This window comes from Balaenoptera acutorostrata, chromosome 15 (genome assembly GCF_949987535.1).
Source record: "Balaenoptera acutorostrata chromosome 15, mBalAcu1.1, whole genome shotgun sequence".
Lineage (NCBI taxonomy): Eukaryota > Metazoa > Chordata > Mammalia > Artiodactyla > Balaenopteridae > Balaenoptera > Balaenoptera acutorostrata.
The window spans coordinates 36,476,077-36,499,421 of NC_080078.1; the positions used below are offsets into that span (position 1 = coordinate 36,476,077).

A 23,345-nucleotide genomic window follows, 5' to 3' on the forward strand; every position below is an offset into this window, starting at 1 on the left:
ACCCAGTGTAGGCCAGGGTGTGGCACATATATGAATTGATGGTGTTTAATATAGGTTTGTTTAATCTACACAATAACCTGATATATTAGGTAACTTTGTCCCCATTTTCCAGATAAGAAAGCTGAAGCTCAGCGAAGGAACCTGCCTATGGATACTGGCAGTGTTCAAACCCTGGCCTCCCTCACTACCAGGCCATGCTTTTTCTGCCATGCCTCATTACTTTTCAGAATGGTACAATAGTTTTGGAAAGTAACTTGGCAATCTATAAAAAATAGTCATAAAAATGTCCATCACCTTTAAACTAATAATTCTGTTTTTGCTTATCTGCTGAGGAAATAATTCAGAATTTGGTAAAGGCTGCATGCCCCAAAATATTGATCATTGTGATTGATAATATTGAAAGTTCATCAGCAACTTCAGTTGTCAGTAAAAAAGAAATTAATTAAATTATGATACATATACCCAAATATTACAACTGTTAAAATGCAGCAATGTGGAAAGAAAGCATTTATGGTTTTCATTTTTCATTTATTATGTGAAATTACCTAGGTCTTATAGCTACAGCTAGTTATTTCATCATATATGAAAAAAGTAAGACATGTAATACTTACGATCTAATGATGAGTGATGATTTTTTTCTGTTTCTACAATTAAAGCATTAAATATCTGTGGACATTTAGATGTTGGGAAGGAGAATTAAAGTGACAGTGGAACGAAAACAGAATACAGATGTTTCTGTGTATGATTGACAATTATAAGATTTAGTAGCAAAGCACCTAACATCTTTTTTTAAGTTAACTTTCTATTGACGTATAACACACACACAGAAAAGCCTCCAGATCATGAGGACAGCTCAGTGAATTTTCACAAGTGAACACGCCCATTTAACTGTCACCCAGATCAAGAAATAGAACACTACCCAGAAGCCCCCCTTATGCCTTCTCCTGGTGCATCCCGCCCCCATCCTAGGCATAGATTTTAAATGGCATGGAAATATACCAGAATTTCAATGCATCCCATGTTGAGCTGGCTAGGACAACGAGTGGTCTTTGTTTTCCATTTTTCTCTATTTTGTAATCCCTCTTTTCCGTGATAATGAACTGTACTGTATTTTACTCTGACTTCCATTTGTCCATCTATTAAGTTATCTCTTGCATTTAGTCACAAAATTCCTCCTTTTGGGACTGACCTTTACTATTTGAATTTAGGAGTAGAACCATCGCCTTCCTTGTCCCTTCTGCAGTAGAATAAGAAGTACAGGTTGTAGAGTGGAAATAATTCTCTCATCCGCTGGTTACAGATCTTCTGTTGCAAGGCAGCCCCTTGGGCACAACATGTCAGCCTGTGCATTAGGACCCTTCCTTTTAAGCAAAGGTAAAAGCAAGCAGTGCAGTTGTTTCCCTTTCCCTGTCACACCCGCCCATGTTTCGTATTCCCCTGCTCCATCCAGAGGGCACTGGCCTGTGCCCATCCCAGACTGAGGCCACGCTGCCAGCTTTAGCTACAGCACAATTGAGGAAACTGAGACATGCCACCCAGTTCTACCACCAGGTTCTACAATGCCTGGTTCTAGGATGACCTTAAGCCTTGGTGACGTCTCCTAATAAAGAGGCTGTTCCTCAGTGTTACCACTTTGGAGAAACTGGAGGAAAGGTCAACTCCTAAGCCAAGGAGATGGGCTCATGTAGAGAAGACTCACTCCCTCCAGATTCTCTCCCTAGTCTGAGCCAACCAGAGGACTTGAGGGGCTGGACATAGATCTGTTTTAGTATCTAAAATAGTTATTTTGTTTAGTACTTTAGATTCATAGTAAGTACTGCCATTTGTTTAAATGACAGTTGGCAAAATAAATGAGTGAAGTGTGGTGCATCTTGCCATAGAGGCCATTTTTGGTTCCTGGTTCTTAGGCATTAAGCCATAGAACCTCTGTCAGGGTCCCCAAGACCACCCTCAGTTTTGATCATTCACTTGGAGGACGCAGGACTCAGCACATGTTTGTACCCGTGGCTGTAGTTTATTACAGCAAAAGGACACAGAGCAAAATCAGCAGAGAACAAAAGTGCATGAGACGGAGTCCAGAGGAAACCAGGCGCCAGCGTTCAAGAGTCCTCTCCCAGTGGAGTCGTATGAGATGCACTTAATTCTTCCAGCAATGAGCTGTGACAGCGTGTATGAAACACCCTCCCAGGAAGCCCATCAGAGACTCCAGGGTTTTTCTTGGTGGCTGGTCACATAGGCACCCTCTGCCTGGCATGTACCAAAATTCCAGATTTTCGGAAGGAGGGCAGGTGCATAAACCGCGTTGTTTGTACAAACAGTCCAGGCACAGTGAGCCCCTCTCATCAAGGACTGGTGGGAACCCTCCCCAAATCCAAGCTCCCCGATGCCAGCCTAGGGCACCCTGCTGGTTCTACAGACATAGCCTCAGGCCCTTTCTGCACAGACCCTTAGGCTGGTAGAGACTTAGCGATACTCCAGCCCATCTTCAATTTACTCGTGAGGAAACTGAGACCTGAAAGATGGTGTGACCTGCCCAAGGGTCTCAGAGCTCTGTGGGGGGCCAGCCCGGCGTCGTTACTCCAAAGCCAGGCTTTTGTGACTGTGTTTCATGGAAGGCGTTATGACCAGATTGGTCAGTTTCATTATTTTTAATATGCCTAAGTACAGGTAACAGTAAAATTCATTAAAAAACACTCTGATGGTAGAATTGAGCTTTCTGTGCCATGGTACTCTCTAAACTCAGGGTCCATATGTTCCATATATAATTATATTCATATAAGTGACCCAGACCATTGTTATGTAAAATCTAGCGGCCTGCTCTGTGCATTTTAGCGTACATCAGGGTACAGTTTACATGAGCAGAGCAATCACAGCATTGTAAACAGATAAAAGAGAGACGAGAAGGAAATTCAGCAAACATTAACAGTGATCGCCTCTGGATGGTGTGATGATGGGTGAATCTTTTTTTCTTTCTACTTTCACCCTAAATTTTATATGATGAGTATGTAGTATTTTTAAGTGGAAAAAATTATATTTAAAGAATAAACTTTAGAAGAGACTGCTACCCACGCTAATCTTCAGTCCTGGGGTCCCAGCTGTGCCCCTTCAGTGCCGTGGAACTGCAGAACAGACCAAGCAGACTTGGTCATCAGAGGGAATAGAAATGGGCTCAGCCCTTAGAAGGGCAGTTTGGAAATTTCTAATGGAATTCTAAGTGTATTTTAAATGACTCAGCAGTTCCACTTCCAGGAGTTTATCCCACAGACAGGCTCATTCATATGCACAAAGACACTCGGGAATATCCACTGTAACCTCGTTCCTAGTAGTCAAAGTTGGACACAGCCGATCGCCCTCTGCAGGGGACTGGTTGTTACAGCACAGCCGTGTGTTAGAATAGTGCGCAACAGAAAGGTTACCTCACAGGAAAGACAGTTATTTTCCATTGTTTATACTGTTTGAGTTTCTTACAGTGTGTTACTCTTAAAAGTATACATTTTATATTATTTTTAAAAATGTTAAAGTTATCTTAAATGACTTTGGCAAAACAGAACTAACCCCAGCGCGGGTGGGAGGGAGGGGGCAGGGGAATTATATCAGAGTGTATCAGAGGACGTGAAATTTCTTGGGTGTGACAGTGGTGGTGTGATTCCATGGGGAGACGTCCTTTTTCTTAGGAGATTCGTACTGAACTCTTCAGAATTGAAGTGGCCTGATGTCTGCAGCTTGCTTTCAGACTGTTCAGCAAAGTATGCCTGTGTGAGTGTGTGTGTGTGTGTGCAGTTTGTGTTGACAGAGGGAAACAGCAGAGTAGCACAATGTTGGCAATTGTTGCATCCAGGAGAAGGGTATACAAATGTTTGTTTTGCTAGTCTCTTAACCTTTTTGTAAGGTTGAGATTTTTCAAAATAAAAAGTTGGGAAATATTTTAAAAATCAAGGAGCTAAAGACTTCTGAAAAACAAAGCAAGTACAAAGCACTCATTACAGGAATCTTACAAGAGTGACTCTTTATCTCGCCACATCTTTCTAAACAGAAACAGGTCACTCTGCAGCTGCAGGTGGTTGAAGGTTTGAGCTACACAAAACTCTGTGCAGGATGCTGGTTAGCTGGGCTGGTTCAGAACCTGGAAGCACTGGGCAGTAACCTTTCCCTTAAAGATGCATTTCAGAAGGCACGTCCTTTGTCCTCTCTTTCCTCTCCAGCTCCGAGAGGAATCCATGCAATGCCTCGCTGCCGCACGACAGCAGGAGCCCAGCCAGCCTGATCGGCCAGGAGGTGATTCTTGTCTTCTTCCTCCTGCTCTTGTTGGTCTGGTTCCTGAATCGAGAATTCGAAGTCAGCTACCGCCTACACTACCACGGGGACGTGGAGGCGGACCTGCACCGCACTAAGATCCAGAGCATGAGGGACCAGGCCGACTGGCTGCTGAGAAACATCATCCCCTACCACGTGGCCGAGCAGCTGAAGGTCTCCCAGACCTACTCCAAGAACCACGACAACGGAGGAGTCATCTTCGCCAGCATCGTCAACTTCAGCGAGTTCTACGAGGAGAACTACGAGGGCGGCAAGGAGTGCTACCGGGTCCTCAACGAGCTGATCGGGGACTTCGACGAGCTCCTGAGCAAGCCGGACTACAGCAGCATTGAGAAGATCAAGACCATCGGGGCCACATACATGGCCGCGTCGGGGCTGAACGCCACGCAGTGCCGTGACGGCAGCCACCCACAGGAGCACCTGCAGATCCTGTTCGAGTTCGCCAAGGAGATGATGCGCGTGGTGGACGACTTCAACAATAACATGCTCTGGTTCAACTTCAAGCTCAGGGTGGGCTTCAACCATGGGCCCCTGACGGCGGGCGTCATTGGCACCACCAAGCTGCTGTACGACATCTGGGGAGACACGGTCAACATCGCCAGCAGGATGGACACCACGGGGGTGGAGTGCCGCATCCAGGTCAGCGAGGAAAGCTACCGCGTCCTGAGCAAGATGGGCTACGACTTCGACTACAGAGGGACGGTGAACGTCAAGGGCAAAGGCCAGATGAAGACCTACCTGTACCCCAAGTGCACGGACAGTGGGATGGTGCCGCAGCACCAGCTCTCCATCTCCCCCGACATCCGAGTCCAGGTGGACGGCAGCATCGGACGCTCCCCCACGGACGAGATCACCAACCTGGTGCCTTCCGTACAGAACCCGGACCAGGTGTCCCTGGGCTCCGAGAACAACACACAGGCCAGGGACACTCACCCGTCTTCTAAGAGGCCCTGGAAGGAGCCCATCAAAGCCGAAGAAAGGTGTAGGTTCAGCAAAGCCATAGAGAAAAGCGACTGTGAAGAAGCGGGGGTGGAGCAAGCCAATGAACTCACCAAGCTCAACGTCTCAAAGAGGGCGTGATGCGGCTCAGCGCCGCCCGCGGTGCTCTGTCCGTCCAGGTTCCACAGTTCCCATCCCCAGACATGGTGTCCTGTGGTCATTGCAGCCCTAACTTCTGTGTGGATCACAGTTATTCAGGGTTCATTTTCATCCATTTTTTTCCTCTTCCCCCTTGGTGTGACCGTTCAGCAGTGTGGAGAACAAGTGCCTTCAGGGGCTGGCGCGGCCTGGAGTCCAGAGAAGGTGCGGCCAGGGTGCAGCGCTGGGTGGTGGTGGACGTTAAAACAGAAGCTGTGGTTAAAATATTATTTTTATTGCTTTTTCTCACAAGACACTTTTTTTTTTTTTTTTTTGCTAATACAATGTTTTTGAGGTTTTTTTCTGTATACGTACTAGTGTTTTTCCAGTGACCTAACCTTTCTATGTAAACACATAGACGCACACACACTTGCATTCATGACTCTGAGATCAAGTGCCAGTAACTCACTGGGCGGGGATGCTGGGGGGGCGCAGGCTGAGGACCGCAGCGGGCCATCAGCCAGGACACCGGTGTCCCTTGACCTGTGCCTTCCAGGCCCTCGGGCTGTGGCTGCACCCACCGCCCCCCACACCCAGCAGCTTTAGGGCTTCCTCCTCGTGCAGGCCGAGATTCCAAATGCTTACCGGCCTCACAGCTCATGAACCCAGGCCTCAGGTATCTAAAAGCCCTTTTTCATTCTGCCCCCGCCCCAAGGGGTCTTCCAGCTGGAGCGGAGGGGCTTATCTTGGAAGCTGACTCAACTGAGAGGAAACGCAAAATAAACATCCAAGGGTTGCATTTATTTATTTATTTATTTATCAGGAAACGTGTGTGTCTTGGGGAGGGTTGCCAGGTCATTCTGTCTGGGGAAGGGAACTAGGCTGGGAGGGTGGAGTGTGGTCACAGAGGGCACAGCAGAAGGATGAGAAGGTGGCCGTTAGTGCTTCAGCTACTCTGGGCCGCCTCCCCTGCCAGGGGCTGAGCAGGACCCCGGTGGGCACGGCCTGCACACTCTGGGTCGGGGAAGCCCTTGGCCACCACTTTTAAAGCAAAAGCCCTGCTTCTCCCCCCCACCCAGGGGGTCTGCTCACGGCAGGGGTGGGATCAGAACCGGCTCGCTGTGAAGCAGGTCTGGGCAGAGCACCAGGGCCGCGGGCAGTGCTTGGCTTCCACATTCAGGAAGCTTCTCCATCCTTTCCTCTTCTTAGCCTGTGCAGGGCCCATTTGTGGTGGGGTTGAGCCTGGTGAGTGGATCCCAGCCCTCTTTAGATGGAGCTCTTACCCTGTAAGTAGGGACAGAATCATCTGGATGCAAATGAGGTGTGGAACCGGGGAAGTACAGAAAACCCAAGGAAATTGCTTCTGTGCCCTTTGTTGCTAATCCTGCTTGTAATTACGTTTTGCCACGTTGAGTCTGAAGTTTATGTAGAATTGAACTCAGGCCAGAGTTGCCCTATCATAGTCATATGACACCTCATTCTTCAGGTGGCTGCAGCTCATGGGATATTTGAGGACTGGCTCCTTCTCTGTGTAAGGTCTTCACCGATGTGCCCTGTGTATTTTCTTTTCACTGGTAAATCTCTGTGTAGCTTTCACATCTGCATTAAGTCCTGTTATCACTCCTCGCCAAATACGTACAGAATCTGCCCTTTCCGGCGTCATGAAGTATTGATTCTGATCAGCCAGCTCCCCAGGGACATGCACGGCACGGACCACGGCAGTGCAGTTGTAGCCAGGATCTCCACGTCCAGGGAGATTTGCCTTCAGGTTTTACTGTCAGATTGTTGGTCTTCCAATGCTAGAGAAATAGAGAAAGGATGACTGTGACATTACCTCTTCTAAAGAATGTATTCTTATAAAATCCTGCAGAGATTTTATTTTTATTTTTTCTGAAAAACACTACCTGGTGCTCTGCTTGTCTGTCAGGCTTGTGGGCACGTCAGGGGTTCCTTCCATCAGTATTAAGACGTTGGGCCTCGCCCTCCGCCATCTGGCTCCAGGCTCTGCAGCCTTGGCGGCGGCTAGGGGCCTGGGCGCTTCCTGCTGTTCCCCGTGTCTCTGCTGTTCACTCACAACGTGCTCCATAGAGTTCATCTCTGCACACGCTTCCTCCCTATCAAACTCGTTTTTTCTTCCCCTTCCCCTCCTGCGATTCCTGGGAAGCCAAGAGGCTGCGGACGCAGGGAGAGAGTGGTGACGTCCACCTGTCCAGTTCAGCATTGTGCAAATGGGAGCCTTTGTGGACGGTTTAAATTGTCTTTAAAAAAACACCCCGAGCGAGCCTTCTAAGCAACCAGTACAGATGTTCTCTTTGGGCCACCAGTGACCCGGGTCCTTCCCAGCCCCTGCTTGGAAGCATACCTCAGCACAGAACCACGGAGTGCCTGCAGCCGCAGCGCCAGGCCTCTGTCTCCGTGGGCATTGAGCAGACGGTGGCTGAAGACAGACGGGCTTCTGAGCAGCGGGTTCAGGCGCTTCCCATTAGGTGGAGGCGTTTTTCAGAGCGGCAATACCTCCTGTGAACTTAGGGCAGGAAGCAATACTTCAGAATTGAATGTGTGTAAATAGTTGCTTTGAGTTGCAATTGCTAGTTTCTTCTTGGCCTCAGGTCAGATCGAATTATATATGTATAAATACATATAAACAAGCACACATAATTGCATTCAATGCAAACAAATGCAGAGCATCAGTTATGAAACCCTCATGGAGCTTGGAGGCTGCTCACGGCTCCGTTACCCTGACTGCGCTGTGGAGACACCTGCACATTTGCACTTGACATTGAGAGCCAAAGGGCCGCGTGCTTCCCCATTATGTGGGCTGTAGTGATTTGTAGTTTCCAAAGTCCGCGTTTGCACTTCTAGACTTTCGAAGTAAGCGCTTTTTGGTGGTGGTTTCGAAAAATCATGTCATGCCTAGAATCTGAAATTAAATCCACGAGAACCAGTTGTTTGCGTTCTCCATCTTTCCTTTGCTCTACCCTTTTTAAGTTGTTAATCCTAATAATTTCATAATGCACCCACTGAAGAAATGGACATTAAAATACTCTAAAATCTCAATATTTGATGTCTGGTATTTCCTCATCGACAAGATCGTTACCTCTTCCGAGACTAGGACGCTCCTTGTTCCCTGCCATTTGTGGCTGAAATAGGAAGCTTTGCAGGTCTTTTACATTGTGACTTTGAAAACAAGGCAACTAAAAACTCTTATTGTGTGTGTATGTGTGTGTGTGTGTGTTTTAAATGGACATATCTGCTACAGTGAACTTTGGCTGAGAATTATTTATTTTTACATGGAACAGAAGCAGGTTGCAGGACAAATTTTGCTTGCGACCACATCCTGATTTTTTTAGACCTTCTAAATAGTTTTTCCCGCAATATCTTCAGCAACTGACTGAGAAAATGAAGTAAGTTTTCTGAAAAGATGTGCCTGCATAGCCTCTTCCTTACAGAGTCCTGGGGTGCCCGTATCATGGGGAAGTCACAAACCCATTTCGGAATCTGTTTAAAAGTCACAGAGCATCTTTGCCGAAAAACACACATGCCATTTTACATGTCATAGGGGCTCACAGCACCTCCAAATCTGGAGCCAAACGCTGGCTCTGCTAGGGGTTAGAGCCTCTTCCCCCAGGGTTTTTCCTGGAGAGTTCAGTATTTATGTGCAATTTCAAAGCACAGGACCCTCTTGTCGACTCAGCAAAAGGGATGCAGGTGTGGCCCCAGGCCTTGCTCATCAGCGCTGAGGGATCCAGCTTCTAGGTGATCCTCCACTGGAGCCTGGTACCCGTGAGGACACTGCTTGTTGACGAGGGCGCTCTTTCCTCTGAGTCTGCGCTGCAGGCATCCCTAGGAACCTTCCAGAGGTAAGGGAATAGCTGTCTTTGTTGCGTTTCTCTACTAGAAAGGACACCCCAGGGACTTTCGGGGGCTTCTCAGTCTAAAAAGGCAGCCTCTAATTTTTGCAGTAAACCTCAGGACTTATCACTTATGGTTTCTCTTTCATCTATTCTTTTTTAATCTTTTCACTCTCATTTTAGGGAGAGTTTTAAAATAAGTGTAATGAAGAATCGACCTTACCCAAATTGAGGGCTGGCCTTTTCTCTGGTTTCTTGGGAAGTGATCTCTGAGCCCTTGGAATATCATGCCTGATAAGTGTCTCTGCTTAACTGGGGGCTTTGGGCCCCACCAGGTAGTCCAACGGTGTCGTTTAGTGTGGTGATCACATGGTATTCACTTGACCTCTGCAGGGGCTCGAGACGAGTTATCTACTTTTATCTAAAATCTCTTTCACACGTGGTTGCTTTTCTCTGCTGTGGGAATCTGTTGTTGTGGCCGCCTGGGATGGATCCCAAGTACCAGGGAGAGGAAGCTAACGGGCAGGAGATGAGTGAGAGGAAGTGATTAAGAAAAAGTACAGAGTTGCACACCACGTAGGCGTAAACTCAAAATCTTCTGAAGTGTCTATTTTTATACTGTTCCTTTGTAAAAATTCGTTTTTAAATAACACGACTCCAAAGAGTTGTTACTGTATGTCAGAATAACTTAAGCGTGGGGAATTCTCACATCCCTTCTGGGCCTGAAAGTCGGAAAGAGAAAGAAATTACGCAATCAGGTATTGAGCAATCTGAGTGCCTCCTGAAACCTCAGTCATCAGCAGCAGTGATTCCTAACCTTTTTTTGGGCTCACAAAGCCTTTGATAATTTGATGAAAGTTGTGGCTCCTTTCTCCAGAAAAAAAAATGCACATCAAAATAAACCCACTTCGTGTTCCTAGATCCAAATCCAATACCCATGATCTACAATAACAGGAGGAATGGTGATTTTTAATTATAAGTATCTGCAGGTGAGGTTTCCAAGCACTTCTGGACTCTCCATTGGAAACGTGATTAAACAGGTTAATGCTGCTTGTTTATATATGCATTTCCAATCCAATTATATTTTAGACTTTAATGTGTGAGTTACCTAAGTACATCTGAAGAGCCACTCAAAGAACTTTTCAATATAAAGACAAAGTTCATCAGATTCTTTCCAACAGATAAATAACGATCAGATGGTGTTTTACTGAGTAGCCTACTATGTGCCAAAGCTCCTTTCACTTAGGTGGTGACAGTGCTGTGATACTTGAGAATATTTGAGGAGCACCTGTGATTAGTCACTGTTTTTCCCGACGGCTCTCCTGTTAGGAATCCCACCAGGAAACAGAAGGGAATTTTGAGACATCCCTCTCCTTGTTGACATTTTTAAACGGTGGCTCCTTAGTGTCGTCTGTACCCCATCAGAGATGATCTTCGTGTTCATGGTCTTATGGAATATTCAGTCTCTCAAGAAAGAGCAACAGATGAGGACCATTCAGGGAAAACAACTGCACCAATATTGTGTTGGTCCCTCCCTGAGAGAGGGGCCACTCCACATGGTCATATATTTTATTTTTAAAACAATCCTGATGGCGACTGGGGTCCCAGCTCGAGGGTCTCAGAGCTGAGCAGAACAAGGCACTGGCTTGGACTGACCGGGCTGGTGGTGGCCTTTCAGGAACCACACCCCCAGTGAAGGGTCTCCCTGCCACCCCCCCCGGCCCCCCCGCGGAATTGCAGGGGGTTGGAGGACTAGAGCCTCTGCTGACCCCACCTCCTTCCGAGCAACCTCCAGCAGGCTGCAGTCTTCTCAGAGCTGCTCTTTCTCTGTCTTCCCCTGGGCTTCTTGATCTTCTCAGCAAACAAAATTCTTGCCCTCTAGGTTGACAGGGCGAGGACTGATAGCAGAAAGGGGGAATTGTTTGGACTTGTCCATGTGATTCCAGGGAAAGGAGCAGAATGGGGGTGACATGGCCTCACACGCTCCCCTTGGAGTCCCGTGGCATAGACACCCTCGCACCCAAGGCATCCGTCTCAAATCCTGCCAGGTTCCCACCCTCTGAGGTCCCCAGCTCTGGTCTCCCCGTCTCATGGACGGCCACCACCTCCATTCTACCATCACCTTTGACCTCCCAAGTAGGTTTCAGTGCTGTGTTACCTCACTCCCAAACTTCAGGAGTACAGATAAACCTATGGCAACACGGCAAGCGGGCACTTCATTGATTTAAAGAAAGTAACTCTTCAGCTGCGAAATTCAGTTCTCACACATGCAAATGTGCCTCTACACATAAGGCAGCCTCCCATTATATGATAGTTTTCTGCCAAGGAACTCAAGACACCTGGAACCCCTTCTGTCCTCACGATGCCTCACCGAAGGCAGAGGTGGTTTTTCCTGTCCAACAGATTCGAAAGTTCAGGTTCAGTGTAGCTGAGCAGCTTGCCCCCCTCAGCCAGTCGTTGCCAGCGATTCCCAGCTGCACAGCCAGAGACAGAGCATGCTGCTGGTCCAGACCATCTCATGGCTTGGCCCCCCTTCCTTTGCAAGAAAAGAACAGAGAATCCAGGTGGTGGGGTGAGACATGGTGCATTTAAATGGTGAGATTAGACAGTAGGTCAGCAAGTGACCGACAAGGTAAATCCATCTCCCCTTCTCTCCCTCTCCCCTTCTTTTTGTAAGACGGGATACTTGAATTGTGTGTGGAATGTTTAAGGTATTGTCTAGTGTCTGCTTAGAATGGAAAAGTTTTCAAATTATTCAAGTGTCTATATGGACTTGTGTCCATTGGCTAACCAAGACCATCAGGGAATTGAGGCCAAGTTTACAACACGTTGGTGCCTTGGGAAAGATCTGTATAAAACACAGATTATGCTGGTGTCCTGTGCATCTTGCTAATGTAACAGAACTAGATCAGGTACCTTGAACACAAGATCCGTTTTTTTCTCCAACTGTTGATTCCACATTAAATTTGTTATTATGTGTAATGTTAAGTTGTTTTTAAAATGCCCTTGTGTAGCTGCACATCTCCAGAATTTCAGGGAAGTATTAGAGGGGAAAGAAAATAACTAAATATTTTTTGGCCATTTAACTTGAACTATAAAACATAATTCACAATTTCTATGCCAATTTGGGGACCTTGGGCAAAAAACCGACTTTGTTGACTACAAAGGAGCAAGGAAGCCAATAGTTTAGAAGCAAGTCTTATAACATGGTGAGTTGGTGGAATTTTTCTTTTGTAATTCTGATTTGCTGGAGTGATATCTCTTCTTCCTCAAGAGTAAAGACTTCTGATGGCATCACAGATACATCTAGAGTGTTCGCTTAGCACAGAAGAACGTGGCTAAATGTTGCCCTTGGTCTCCTATTTCTATTGTTAATTGCATGACAGGTTGTACTTTCCAAAAATTTCAGTCAAGGACTTCCAGAGACTTCTAAAGGTCCTAATCTACTGTAGTACCTGGAGAGCTTTTGGATTTGGTTGGTTGTTTTTTAATATTGAAGAATGTGATTTATGTGAACTTTCAGGAAATTAATTCAACTAAAACCTAAATCTAAGAAGATAAGGTAAAACTTTTTGGGGAAAAAAAAGAGAGATTTGAAGCACTTATCCAGATAATTTAGGATAAAAGCATCCTTTTGCCTAAAATATTTCAAATGAGACAAAATGAATTTATTGCATGAATCACATGGATAGTGATCCAAATTCTTCAGTTCACTTTTCTTATGTAGCCAATACAATGGGCCGCTTCAATCCCTTAAGCATCTCATTTCCAAATTTCCTCATCTCCTTCTGCCACTGTCTGTTTTGTTGGCAGAATTACAATAGGAACAGACCTGCGTGCTTTGAGGGAAAACCTAGCATATTCTTGTGAACTAGCCATTCAGTAGTTACCGAGCCTCCAAAAGAGTTTGCCTGTGTTCCTGACTGGTGGTTTCTGTCACCAACTCAAACACAAGACGTCCCGCATCTGTTCCCATAGCAACAGCCCCATGGATGACCTCTGGCAGGAGCTCTGTAGTGCCAGCGTGACCATCCCATGTGCCTGAGACAGTCTGGCAGCCAGGAGGAGACTGGCCTTCCTCTCTCTCTTCCCTCTGAAGTGCAGGAAGGCAGCCTCATGCACTGGCCCAGCTTGAGACACTCCAAAACCCTCACCATAAACTGCCACCAAGTCCTGGGCAAGCCTGTGGCACCCACTACCCTTCAGAAGATCGTCTGCAAGTCCCTTCTGGTTTTAGCCTCAAGAAGCTGCCAGAGCAGCGAACTGGGACTTTGGGCCTGATCCAGACTCACAAAGAGGCTCTTCATCCATCCAGTCCTGGGCTGGCCCAGGCAGCAGTGAGCCAGACTCTCAGACCAGCGTGGAAGCCAAACAGAGACCCCTGCCAATCCCACCAATGGTCCTGGGGACTCTAAAGCGGTTCTTGGACTTGGGGGAGGTCAGGACAGAGCAGAGGACCTGCTGGGAACACCCAGAAAAGTGGATGTCGGCAAAGTGGGGTCTCCAGCGTTCAGTGACCTAACGCAGCAGGGGCCCAGCCCCTTGGGTGCCACCACTGCAGCTGCATCGTAAGCCATTGGACGGGGTGTGCCAGACAGGGCCTCCACGGGCACACCCTCTTCACGCTACCGCATCCAACCGAAGCACCAACAACACACAAATGAGCACCAGTGAAAAACCCAAAGCCTTAACATCCTCTAGGAAACCCCGTGTCGTTTTCATGGTTTGTAACAGACAGCATTTTAGGATGGAGCCATCCCTGAGATGATCCAGTTACTAACATCAATGCCCACCGTCTCAATCCATGCACTTATCCTCATACCAAAACCAGTTCTGTGAGGCTCCCGAGGTGTGATGTAACGCAACAGGTCAGCATCGCCCCATCCTGACAGCTTTGTCCTGACAGGTCGCCAGAGCGTGTTTTCCTTGTTTACTGTGTTGCATCACCACGAAGGGGCAACAATGGTTTGTTCCAGCAGCGTTTTGGCCATGGGTGGTTGCACGCTCCATCCTAGAACGGTCGTTCTTGCACGTGGCCCCTTGCTTGTCGTGGAATACAGAAAGCAATCACGGAAAAGTGTAAATCAGCTTTCCGTTGCAGAAGCATGGATAGTTTCCTTTTTTAATCGTCATGTTTTCTAGAAACTGCTTGTGGTTCTTCCTTTCCTCCCCTCCAACCTTCTTCTCATCTGCACTTTCCCATCACCTCTTTTCCACAAGATGAAAGCACTGCTGAGAGGGGAACTCTGTTTCCTTTCAGATAAAGGGAAGGAGCCTAATTGTAAATTTTAAACATATGTAAGAAACTGCTTATGTTCTGTCAACAACCCAAAACAGGAAGAATTGTATCTGTGAACTATTAAGCTGTATCTGTATATAGATAAAAAGCCCATTATCTTTAATTCATCACTACAGACCTTGTAATCTGTTGTACATTAAAATGTTTTACTGTATCAGAGAAAACATCACGCTACAGATCCAGAGAAGCTGGGGAAATAATTCAAAATACAGTATAATTAACTGAAATCTTGTTGTTTGTTTATTCTTGGCATGGCACAATTTCAAGTGGAAGATGTGCTGACTATAAATTATCAACCAGAAACTGAATTTATCTGCGAGACTCCTGAGACCTCTCCTTAAGGCAGCACCACTCACAGAGCTCATGGTGTGTGGGTTCACCGTGCAGCCCAAAGGGTCGCAAGCTGGTCATTGCATTTTAATCCAGATGCAGGCATTTCGGGGAGAAGGTGCTGCAGCCTGGGCCCAGCCTGCCTCCCGCCTGGCCTCTGTCAGCAACCTTTAGCTTGAAAAGAAGTGTTCAGAACAGAGAGTGGCTGCAAATGTTCAGGACCTCGAGTGCACTCTTGGGATTGGAAGGTTCAGTACCTCCTTTCCTCCAGCAGAATGTGTGCAGACAGGCAAGTAGAGAAAGAGGGCAAAGAAGCCCCCCTCCCTGGGGGTGTCTCCCAACGCTGAAAGGGCCGGAGAGGCCTCCCTGCTAAGAAACATGGATGGGGGAGTGGCAAGCTTTCGCCGTGATTTCTCTGGAGTTTGTTCAACCCTGAGCTGAGCTCATGGACAGGAGTGAACCAAAACTTGTTTTCTTTGGACTGTTTTGAGCCAAAATAGAAGAAAAGGGCTCATTTTTTCCAGTGATTTTTTTTTTTTTTTTTTGATCAATAGTACAAATCCAAAGTAAGTGTTTAGTCACTGGCCCAGTTTCCCAATCTTTTCACTTAGAAGCATGATGTCCAATTCCATAGGTTGTAAGAATATTCTGAAAACGAGCCCACAAGCGGAGGCGCCCAGGAATCATAGAATGTTCTTTCCCTGTGTGTTTGGGTCAGATTTCCTGCACCAACTGTGAAGTATATAATTCTTGACTCTGAGCTTGACTTTTTTAGCTGGTGTTGGGTAGACAGGTTTGTGAAGTTGATCAGCAAACACGATACACAGAGAAGCTGCACTCCTCCTGGGAGGAGACCTGCCTTTTTTTTTGTTTTTAAAGTCAGACCAACCATCTAGAAAGAGAAAAGTCTTACCCTCCTAGCAACCTAGTGATGTGCAGGGGCAGGGGGGAGAAAGGTGTTTAATGTGCATATTAACAAATGCCCTGATGGCTAAGTGTTTTTGTCCATGAAGGAAACATTGCTCACCTCTTTTTTTCCAGTTATCAAGCTCGTGTGAATATAAGACAGCATCCCTTTAAATAGTATCCCTTTACATGCCCTGGAAGGGACCTTTCCAGCCAGGTGGCTCTCCTGACACTGAAATGGTCACCTGGTGGCCCCTCAGACCTTCCCTGTGTGGTCAGAGGCCGGGCATTCCTTGTCCATCACCACCTGGAGAGACGCAGCCAAAACACTGAGGCTGCGTTCTTCTGGAAACGTTCTTCTGGAAAACAGGAAAGTACCTTATATAACAAACTCTCATAGCCAAAGGGATCTGGGGACAAATGTTAAAACTGAAGGGTATCATTCTCCATTTTTAGAAGGGTATTAGTTTGAGTTTTGATTTATCAATTCGCTTTTTTGTAGGGCTTTCTTTTTTTTTTAATTAAACTACTCTGCTCTGTTGTGAGGTAGTCATTTTAATTTCATGGCTTTCATAAGTTTACAGGAACATAAAAACTTGATGCCAGTGAAATTCATTAGAATTCTCCATTATCCTGTGAATTTAGCGCTCGTCTGTCTTGCATATGTTTCCAGTGGTGGCTTACCATGGTCCTCACCATCTATCGGCCATATGCCCACGCATCATGCACGCAGAGACACGCACAAGCACGGGGACCCAAGGCTGGTCATAAAACAAGGCCATCTCTGACGTGGGTTCAAACCCTCACCAAGGCGAGTGCCAGGGAAAGGCAATTGGTGTGCTCTGGACAATAGATTTAGAAACAATCCTTCCAGCTCAGCAAACGTCACTTTGTTTCTGTCTGCTTTCCCCTTCGTTTGCAATAAACCTGACAAAAACTTCCAGAATGAGAATGAGAGTGTTCTTATTGGAAGGAGACGCTGGCAGGCAGCCACAGACTCAAAGGACAAAAGCTAATTTTGCTCTTGTGTTTCCGCCAATAACTCCTTGGCCCCCACACGCTCTGCACAGGCTGAGCCTGAGGGGGATCCTGATGGGTCAGCTGCACGCAGGCCACCGAAAACCCTCAGCGGAGAAAGGGAGCTTCCTCTGCTCTGGAACAAACTGTTTCCCTGCTAGTCTGGCCACTCAGCCCACATAACTGAGCGATCCCACCTCCTGGGGTCATCAATCACTCAGCTTGAGCCCAGGGACGTCCACTTGCATCTGGCCTCCCTGACCTGCTCTCCCCACCCCACCCCCGCCCCGTTAGAGGGGATCCTTCACTTTATGAAGGAAGGAAGGGAGGGGGGAGGAAGGAAGGTTAGAGAGAGAGATGGAAGGAAGAAGAAAAGGAAAGAGAGAGGGAAGGTTGGGGGCGGGGAGAAAAGAAAAGAAAAAGGGAGAAAGCGAGCGAGAGAAAAGGCAGGCAAATGCTTTTACTGCCTTTAAAGTGGATTTGATTTTTAAAATGCATTTCTGGATCATGTTTTCAGAACCCGTCTCCTGCAGTTAAGTGTCCTGCCGCTGGTGACAGAGGAGAGCTGGAGTTTAACACCTTGTTGGGGGCAGGGGGGTCCTCCCCGTTCCGGTTTCAAGCTGAACCACGGAAGGCACTGGGGTTGGTTCGTTCCCTCCGCAGCTGGCGAGGTGCCGCACCACCACCCTTCCGATGTGGGGGGACGGGGAGGAGCATCCTAGTTTTCCGAGAAGAAGAACAAGACTAACTTGGGCCTAACAGGGCTTGGAGAAAAGACTCAAGGCTCCTGAAGGACGCTGCCATCAGGCCCCATCAGAAGAGGGGTGGGATGAGGGGTGAGGGTTTAGCCCCTAACGAGCTCTCCTGGACCCTGGAGCTCCCGCAGGACACGGCCAGAAGAGGAGGCCCAGAGCCAGGAGGCCTACACCAGGCGTAGGAGAAGCTCGGTGGATGGGCTGGCGGCCTCTTTAGCCAGAGGCCCAGGAGACCCTGAAGGGGAGAGGCCAGGACCACCATCGCACTTCCTGGGAAGGGACCGAGCCCTCCTCAGCCTCCTAGTGGCTGTTCCTTCACCCAGAGAGACAGCCTGGCAGCTGAGGGCCCAAGACCCCGGGGCCTGGCCTGAGTCTGTGAGAAATAAGCTCTCTCATCCCATCCAAAAGCCCTTTAGAGAGTTGAGGCCACGTCAGGAGAGGTGAGCCCCAGGAATTGGCTCTGCAGGGGAGAACCCCCCCAACAGTGACATGTAGCCCAGCAGTGGGACCTGGAATGTTCCAGAAACATTAAAGCTTGGGGTGGGGGGTGGGGGGAGAGCGACTCAGGAGCAGAGTTGAAGTCAGGAGGAAGGAGCCACTGAAAGAGGCTCCTTTCATGCGGAGCCCAAGGCTATAAATAACCAGGCAGCTGCTCCACAGCTGGTGCGGAGCCGTCTGGGCAGGGGGAGGCGGCTCAGGGCAGTGAGACAGCAGCCCCCCTGCACTTGAGCTGTGGGGGTGTAGCCTGGGCGGCGGAGATGCAGCAAGCCTCCCCTCCTGACACCTGGAGCCAGCAGCCGGACAAGACGGAACGAAGAGACACAGGGCCTGCTGCGCGACCCTTCTTTCCAAGGACGTTCCCTGCTACCCTGGCCCTGCTGTTTCCACGTCAGCGTTGGCGCTTTTTTTAAAAAAAGCCTTTTTTTCTTTTTATTGAGATGTAACATCAGTGACGCACAAATAGCTTGGTGAGTTTTTATGTATTTCTACACCTACCTACCTATCACCCGGATCAAGGTAGAGGACATACTGAGCAGCTCAGTAGACAATCTTGTGCCATGTCATCAAAGCCCCCACCATCCAAGGCGAACCCCTGTTTTGATCTCTACCATTGTAGATTGCCTCTTCCTTTCAACTTCATGGCTGATTCATCTCACTGGAATCCCACAGGAAGCACTGCTTTGCATCTGGTTTCTTTCAGGCACTGACATGCCTGTGAGATTCCTCCACCTCGTGGGTAGCAGAACTTTGCCCTTTTTCACTGCTTTGTATTATTCCATTGTATGAGGAGACCATGATTTATTTCTCCATCCTCTTGCTGAGGGTCACTGGGCTGTTTCCAGTTTGGAGCTTTGATGAATAACACTGCATTGGGAATTCTTGTCAGTGTTGGCATATGTCAGAGCAGGTTTGGAAATAAATTCTGCTGGGGATCTGTCTGGTACACCCTCAATGGACGGCAATTTGGCAACAGCGGTCAAAATTAGAAAAGCACACACCCTTCTGGGAATTTATTCTGCAGATATGCTCAAACGTGCAAAATACCTTGTGCACAAGGTTCTTCATTACAGCATTTATTTGTAAAAGCTAGAGTTCTGTCTTTTTGTTGTTATGTTCTTTATATAGTCTGGATACTAGACCCTTATCAGATAGATAATTTGCAAATATTTTCTCCCATTCTGTAGGTTGTCCTTTCACTTTCTTGATAATATCCACTGATATAGTTTTTCATTTTGATGAAGTCCAATAGATCTAGTTTTTCTTTTGTTGCTATGCTTTTAGTGTCATGTCTAAGATTCTATTGCCAAAACCAAAGTCACGAAGATTTACCCCTAAGAGGTTCATAGAACATAAACCCCACTTCTTAAGTGTGGGCTGCACATCGTGATTTTGCTCCAAAGAGCACAGTATGGAAAAGGAAAAGAAAGGGAAAACTGTATAGCAGAGAAACCTGACCAGCATACCTCGGCCAGGAGATCAAGGTGGTAAGTCAACAGTGATAAGTCTTGTTGATGGCACGGACCCTCAATATGATGAGAACGGCACTCTTATGGGCTAACCTGTGTCCCTCCCAAAATTCATATATTGAAGTCCTAACTCCCAGTACCTCATAATGTGAACATATTTGGAGAGAGGATCTTTAAGGAGATGATTAAGGTTACATGGGGTCATTGGGATGGGCCCTCATCCAATATGACTGGTGTCCTTATAAGAGGAGAAGGTTAGGACAGAGATAGGCACAAGGACAACCATGTGAGGACACAGGGAGAAGGTGGCAGTCTACAAACCAAGGAGAGAGGCCTCAGAAGAAACCAGCCCAGCTGAAAACTTGAGCATAGACTTCCAGCCTCAGGAACTGTGAGAGAATAAACTTCTGCTGTTTAAGTCACCTGGAGCAGAATAAACAGGCCCTTTACCTCTGAGGAATTCCACTCAAAACCCATAACCCCATTCTAATCATGAGAAAAAGACCAGACAAATCCCAGTTAGGGACATTCTACAAAATACCCGACCAGTCCTCCTCAAAACTGCTAAGGTTATCAAAAGTCAAGGTTAAAAAAAAAAAAAACCTGAGAAACTGTCACAGCCAAGGGGAACCTGAGGAGACACGACAACTAAATGGTGTCCTGGATGGAACCCTGGAACAGAAAAGGGACCTCAGGTAAAAACTAAGGAAAGCAGAACAAAATGTGAACTTTAGTTCATTGTGACAAATGTACCTCACTCACGTCAGATGTTAGTAACAGAGGAAACTGGGTGTGAAGGATGTGGACAGTCTGTACTCTCATCACAACTTTTCTAAAACTATAATAAAATTAAAAGTTTATTTTTAAAAATAGACAAAAGGTTTGAATGGATGTTTCAACAAAAATATGCAAATGGCCAATAAGCACGTGAAAAGGTGCTCAACATTGTCATTCATTAGGGAAATGTAAATTAAAATTACAATTAAATGGGAATTCCCCGGCAGTCCAGTGGTTAGGTGCTTTCACTGCCGAGGCCGCCGGTTCAACCCCTGGTCGGGGAACTAAGAAACGCAAGCCAGGCGGCACGGCCAAAAATAAATAAATAAAATAAAATAGACTTAAAAAAAACCCTACAATTAGGTGCCACTTCACACCCACTAGGATGGCTATAATCAAGAAGAAATAACAAATGTTGGCAAGGATGCGGAGAACTGGAATCATTATATGTTACTGATGGGAATTTAAAATGGTACAGCCACTTTGGAAAAAAAAAATTTGGCAGAGTTTAAAAATGTTAAGCATAAACATACCATAATATCCAGTAATTCCGCTTCTAGATACTTACCAAGGAGACATGAAGACATCTGTCCACACATTTACTTGAATGTGACTGTTCATAGATGCATTATTCATAAAAGCCAAAAAATGGAAATAACCCAAATGTGTCATCAATTACTAATGGGTAAGTAAAATGTGGCCCATCCATACAATGGAATATTATTCATCCATAAAGAAGAATGAATCACTGACACAGCTACAACACGGATGAACCTTGAAAACATGATGTTCAGTGAAAGAAGCCAGACACAAAAGACCACATATACAGTACTTCCATGGATATGACAAGTCCAGAAAAGGCAAGTCAACAGAGCTAGAAGGAAGATCAGTGGTTGCCGAGGGCTAGGGATGACAATGAGGATTGACTGCAAATAATCATGAGCGAAATTTGGGATATAGTAGAAATGTTCTAAAATTGGATTGTGATGATGGTTGCACAACTATCAACTCACTAAAACTCATTGAGTTGTACATTTAGAGGGGGTGAGTTTTATGGTATATAATCATACCTTAATAACACTGTAAACAAAAAAATTACCAGCAAGGTGGCAAGGCACAGATGAAACAAGATTGGTGATATGTTGATAATTTTGTAAACTGGGTGACAGGCAGAGAAGATTCATTATACTATTCCTTCTACTTTTGTTTGTGTTTGAAATTTTTCATAATACAAAGTTTAAAAATTAATGAATTGCTCCTTTATGTGTCCCCTGAACACACATTTCCATAACATCCCTGAGCTCATGGTGCTGGTGTTATTTACATACCTTTTCTCCTCCCCATTAGATGGTGAGTTTCCTAGGAGTAGGGACTGTTTCCTATTTATTGTTTGTTTGTTTGTGTATTTCCAGGGTCTGACTCAGAGATTGGCAAATAAGTGTTAGTTGAAGAAATTCCTAATATAAAATGGGGAGGGAGAAAAAGAAATAACTGGTAACATGAGAAAGACCATTTTGCAAAAGCTAGCTCAAGTTTCTCAAAAGGAAATATTTTAAGTATTTAGAACTTCAAGATGACACCTTACTCCAAAATGTGTTTCGCTGTTGGGTTTTCTGGGATGTTCTGCGTTAGGGAGGGGCTACTCTAAATAGCAACCACAGTGATGGGTCCCTGGTTCTAAAATTGTTATAAAACACATAAAGCACTCTACATGAAAATAACTCTGAACAAAAGTGGATCCTTTTTGAGTCAGGATTTTACAGTGTCTCAGGGTCCTCATTGTGACGCTGCTATCCAAACACTTGAGTGGAGAAAATTCTTTGACTTCGTTCTGATACGTTTCCTGTGTTTTAAAAATGTAATTTTCTTACTAATCGACAGTCCTCTGTGGCACGCGTTGAGCAGCAAAACGTTGAAGAATCTTCCAGATTTGCTAACAGAGATGAGCAACTCACCAGAAAAAAACAGGCCCCCCCAAGTGAGAGAAGGCAAGAGGGAAGCAGGGTAACATGCAGTCCATCTTCTCTAGGGGTCGGACAAGGGCTAGGTCTTGAGAAGTTCTTGCACGTAATTCTCCCGACAGTGCTTCGAAAGAGGCGAGGAACCGGGCAGCACAAGGGGCGAAGCTCTGCTGCCCATCAGCGCAGCGGGACCCCCAGGATCCGCAGCGCCCCCAGGACTTCAGGGAGCAGGGCAGATCCGGCCCTCGGGCGCCACCTAGCGTTGGCCGCGCCCGCAGACGGCCCTCCTGGTGGGGCTCAGCCCCACCATCCACAATCCTGAGCACCTAAGTCCCAGGTCCCTGGATAAAGTAAAGCAGGAGGAATAGCCGGATTTCAGAGCCAGCCCTGCACTCGCGCTGCCTCTGACCCGCGTCCTGCAGGGGTTTCTGGCGCGCAGTGCCTGGGGCGAGAAAGGCGCTGGACTGGGAGCAGGGGTGGACAAGGTCCTGGTCCAGCCTCAGTCCTCCAGCATCTGTTTCTTCTTGTAGAGAAGCAGGAGGGAGTGGTCCTGAGAACATCCAGGGGGGCTTCCAGCTCTGAAAGTCCAAGTACACAGAGTACCCCCAGCCCCTAGTCCATCCTTGGAAACTTGTCGGGATGCTCCTGCAGCCCCTTAACCTTGGTGGGTCATTTGAATCACTGGAGAACTTCTTAAAGGGTAAGTATCTGGGCTCCATCCCAGACTAATTGAACTGGGGGGGTGGGGGGAGGGAGGGGGCGCGGGGGCCTGGGCATCAGTATTTTCCATTTTTGCTGGGGTGATTCTATTGTACGACTAAGAACACAGCCTTACACTTTGATATAATAATGTCGGTCCATATGCTCTTCCCAACAGCCCTATGGGATAAGACTATGTTCCCCTTTAGGTGAGGGGACATTGTGTCAAGTTTAGAGATTTTAAGTGCTTCATCCCAGGTTATGCAGCTACAAAATGTCAAAACAGGTGAACTGATCTGATCTTTCTACCAGTTATTCTGAGCTGACTCTCAACGAGTCAAGGGTAAAGGCTCTGTCCTTAGACATCCCTATCCAAGAGGGGCCAAATCTGA

General features: G+C 46.8%; 1 protein-coding gene across 1 annotated transcript in view; it reads left to right on the plus strand.

Annotated features, from left to right (window-relative positions):
• Positions 1-8,448, plus strand: part of ADCY9 (adenylate cyclase 9) — a 121,877-nt gene extending 113,429 nt beyond the window's left edge. Inside the window, exon 11 of the mRNA XM_057529012.1 lies at positions 4,203-8,448. Within this exon, the coding sequence (XP_057384995.1) occupies positions 4,203-5,394 (1,192 nt within the window). The 3' untranslated portion in view covers positions 5,395-8,448. The remainder of the gene's footprint in view (positions 1-4,202) is intronic.
• The last annotated feature ends 14,897 nt before the right edge of the window (positions 8,449-23,345 follow it).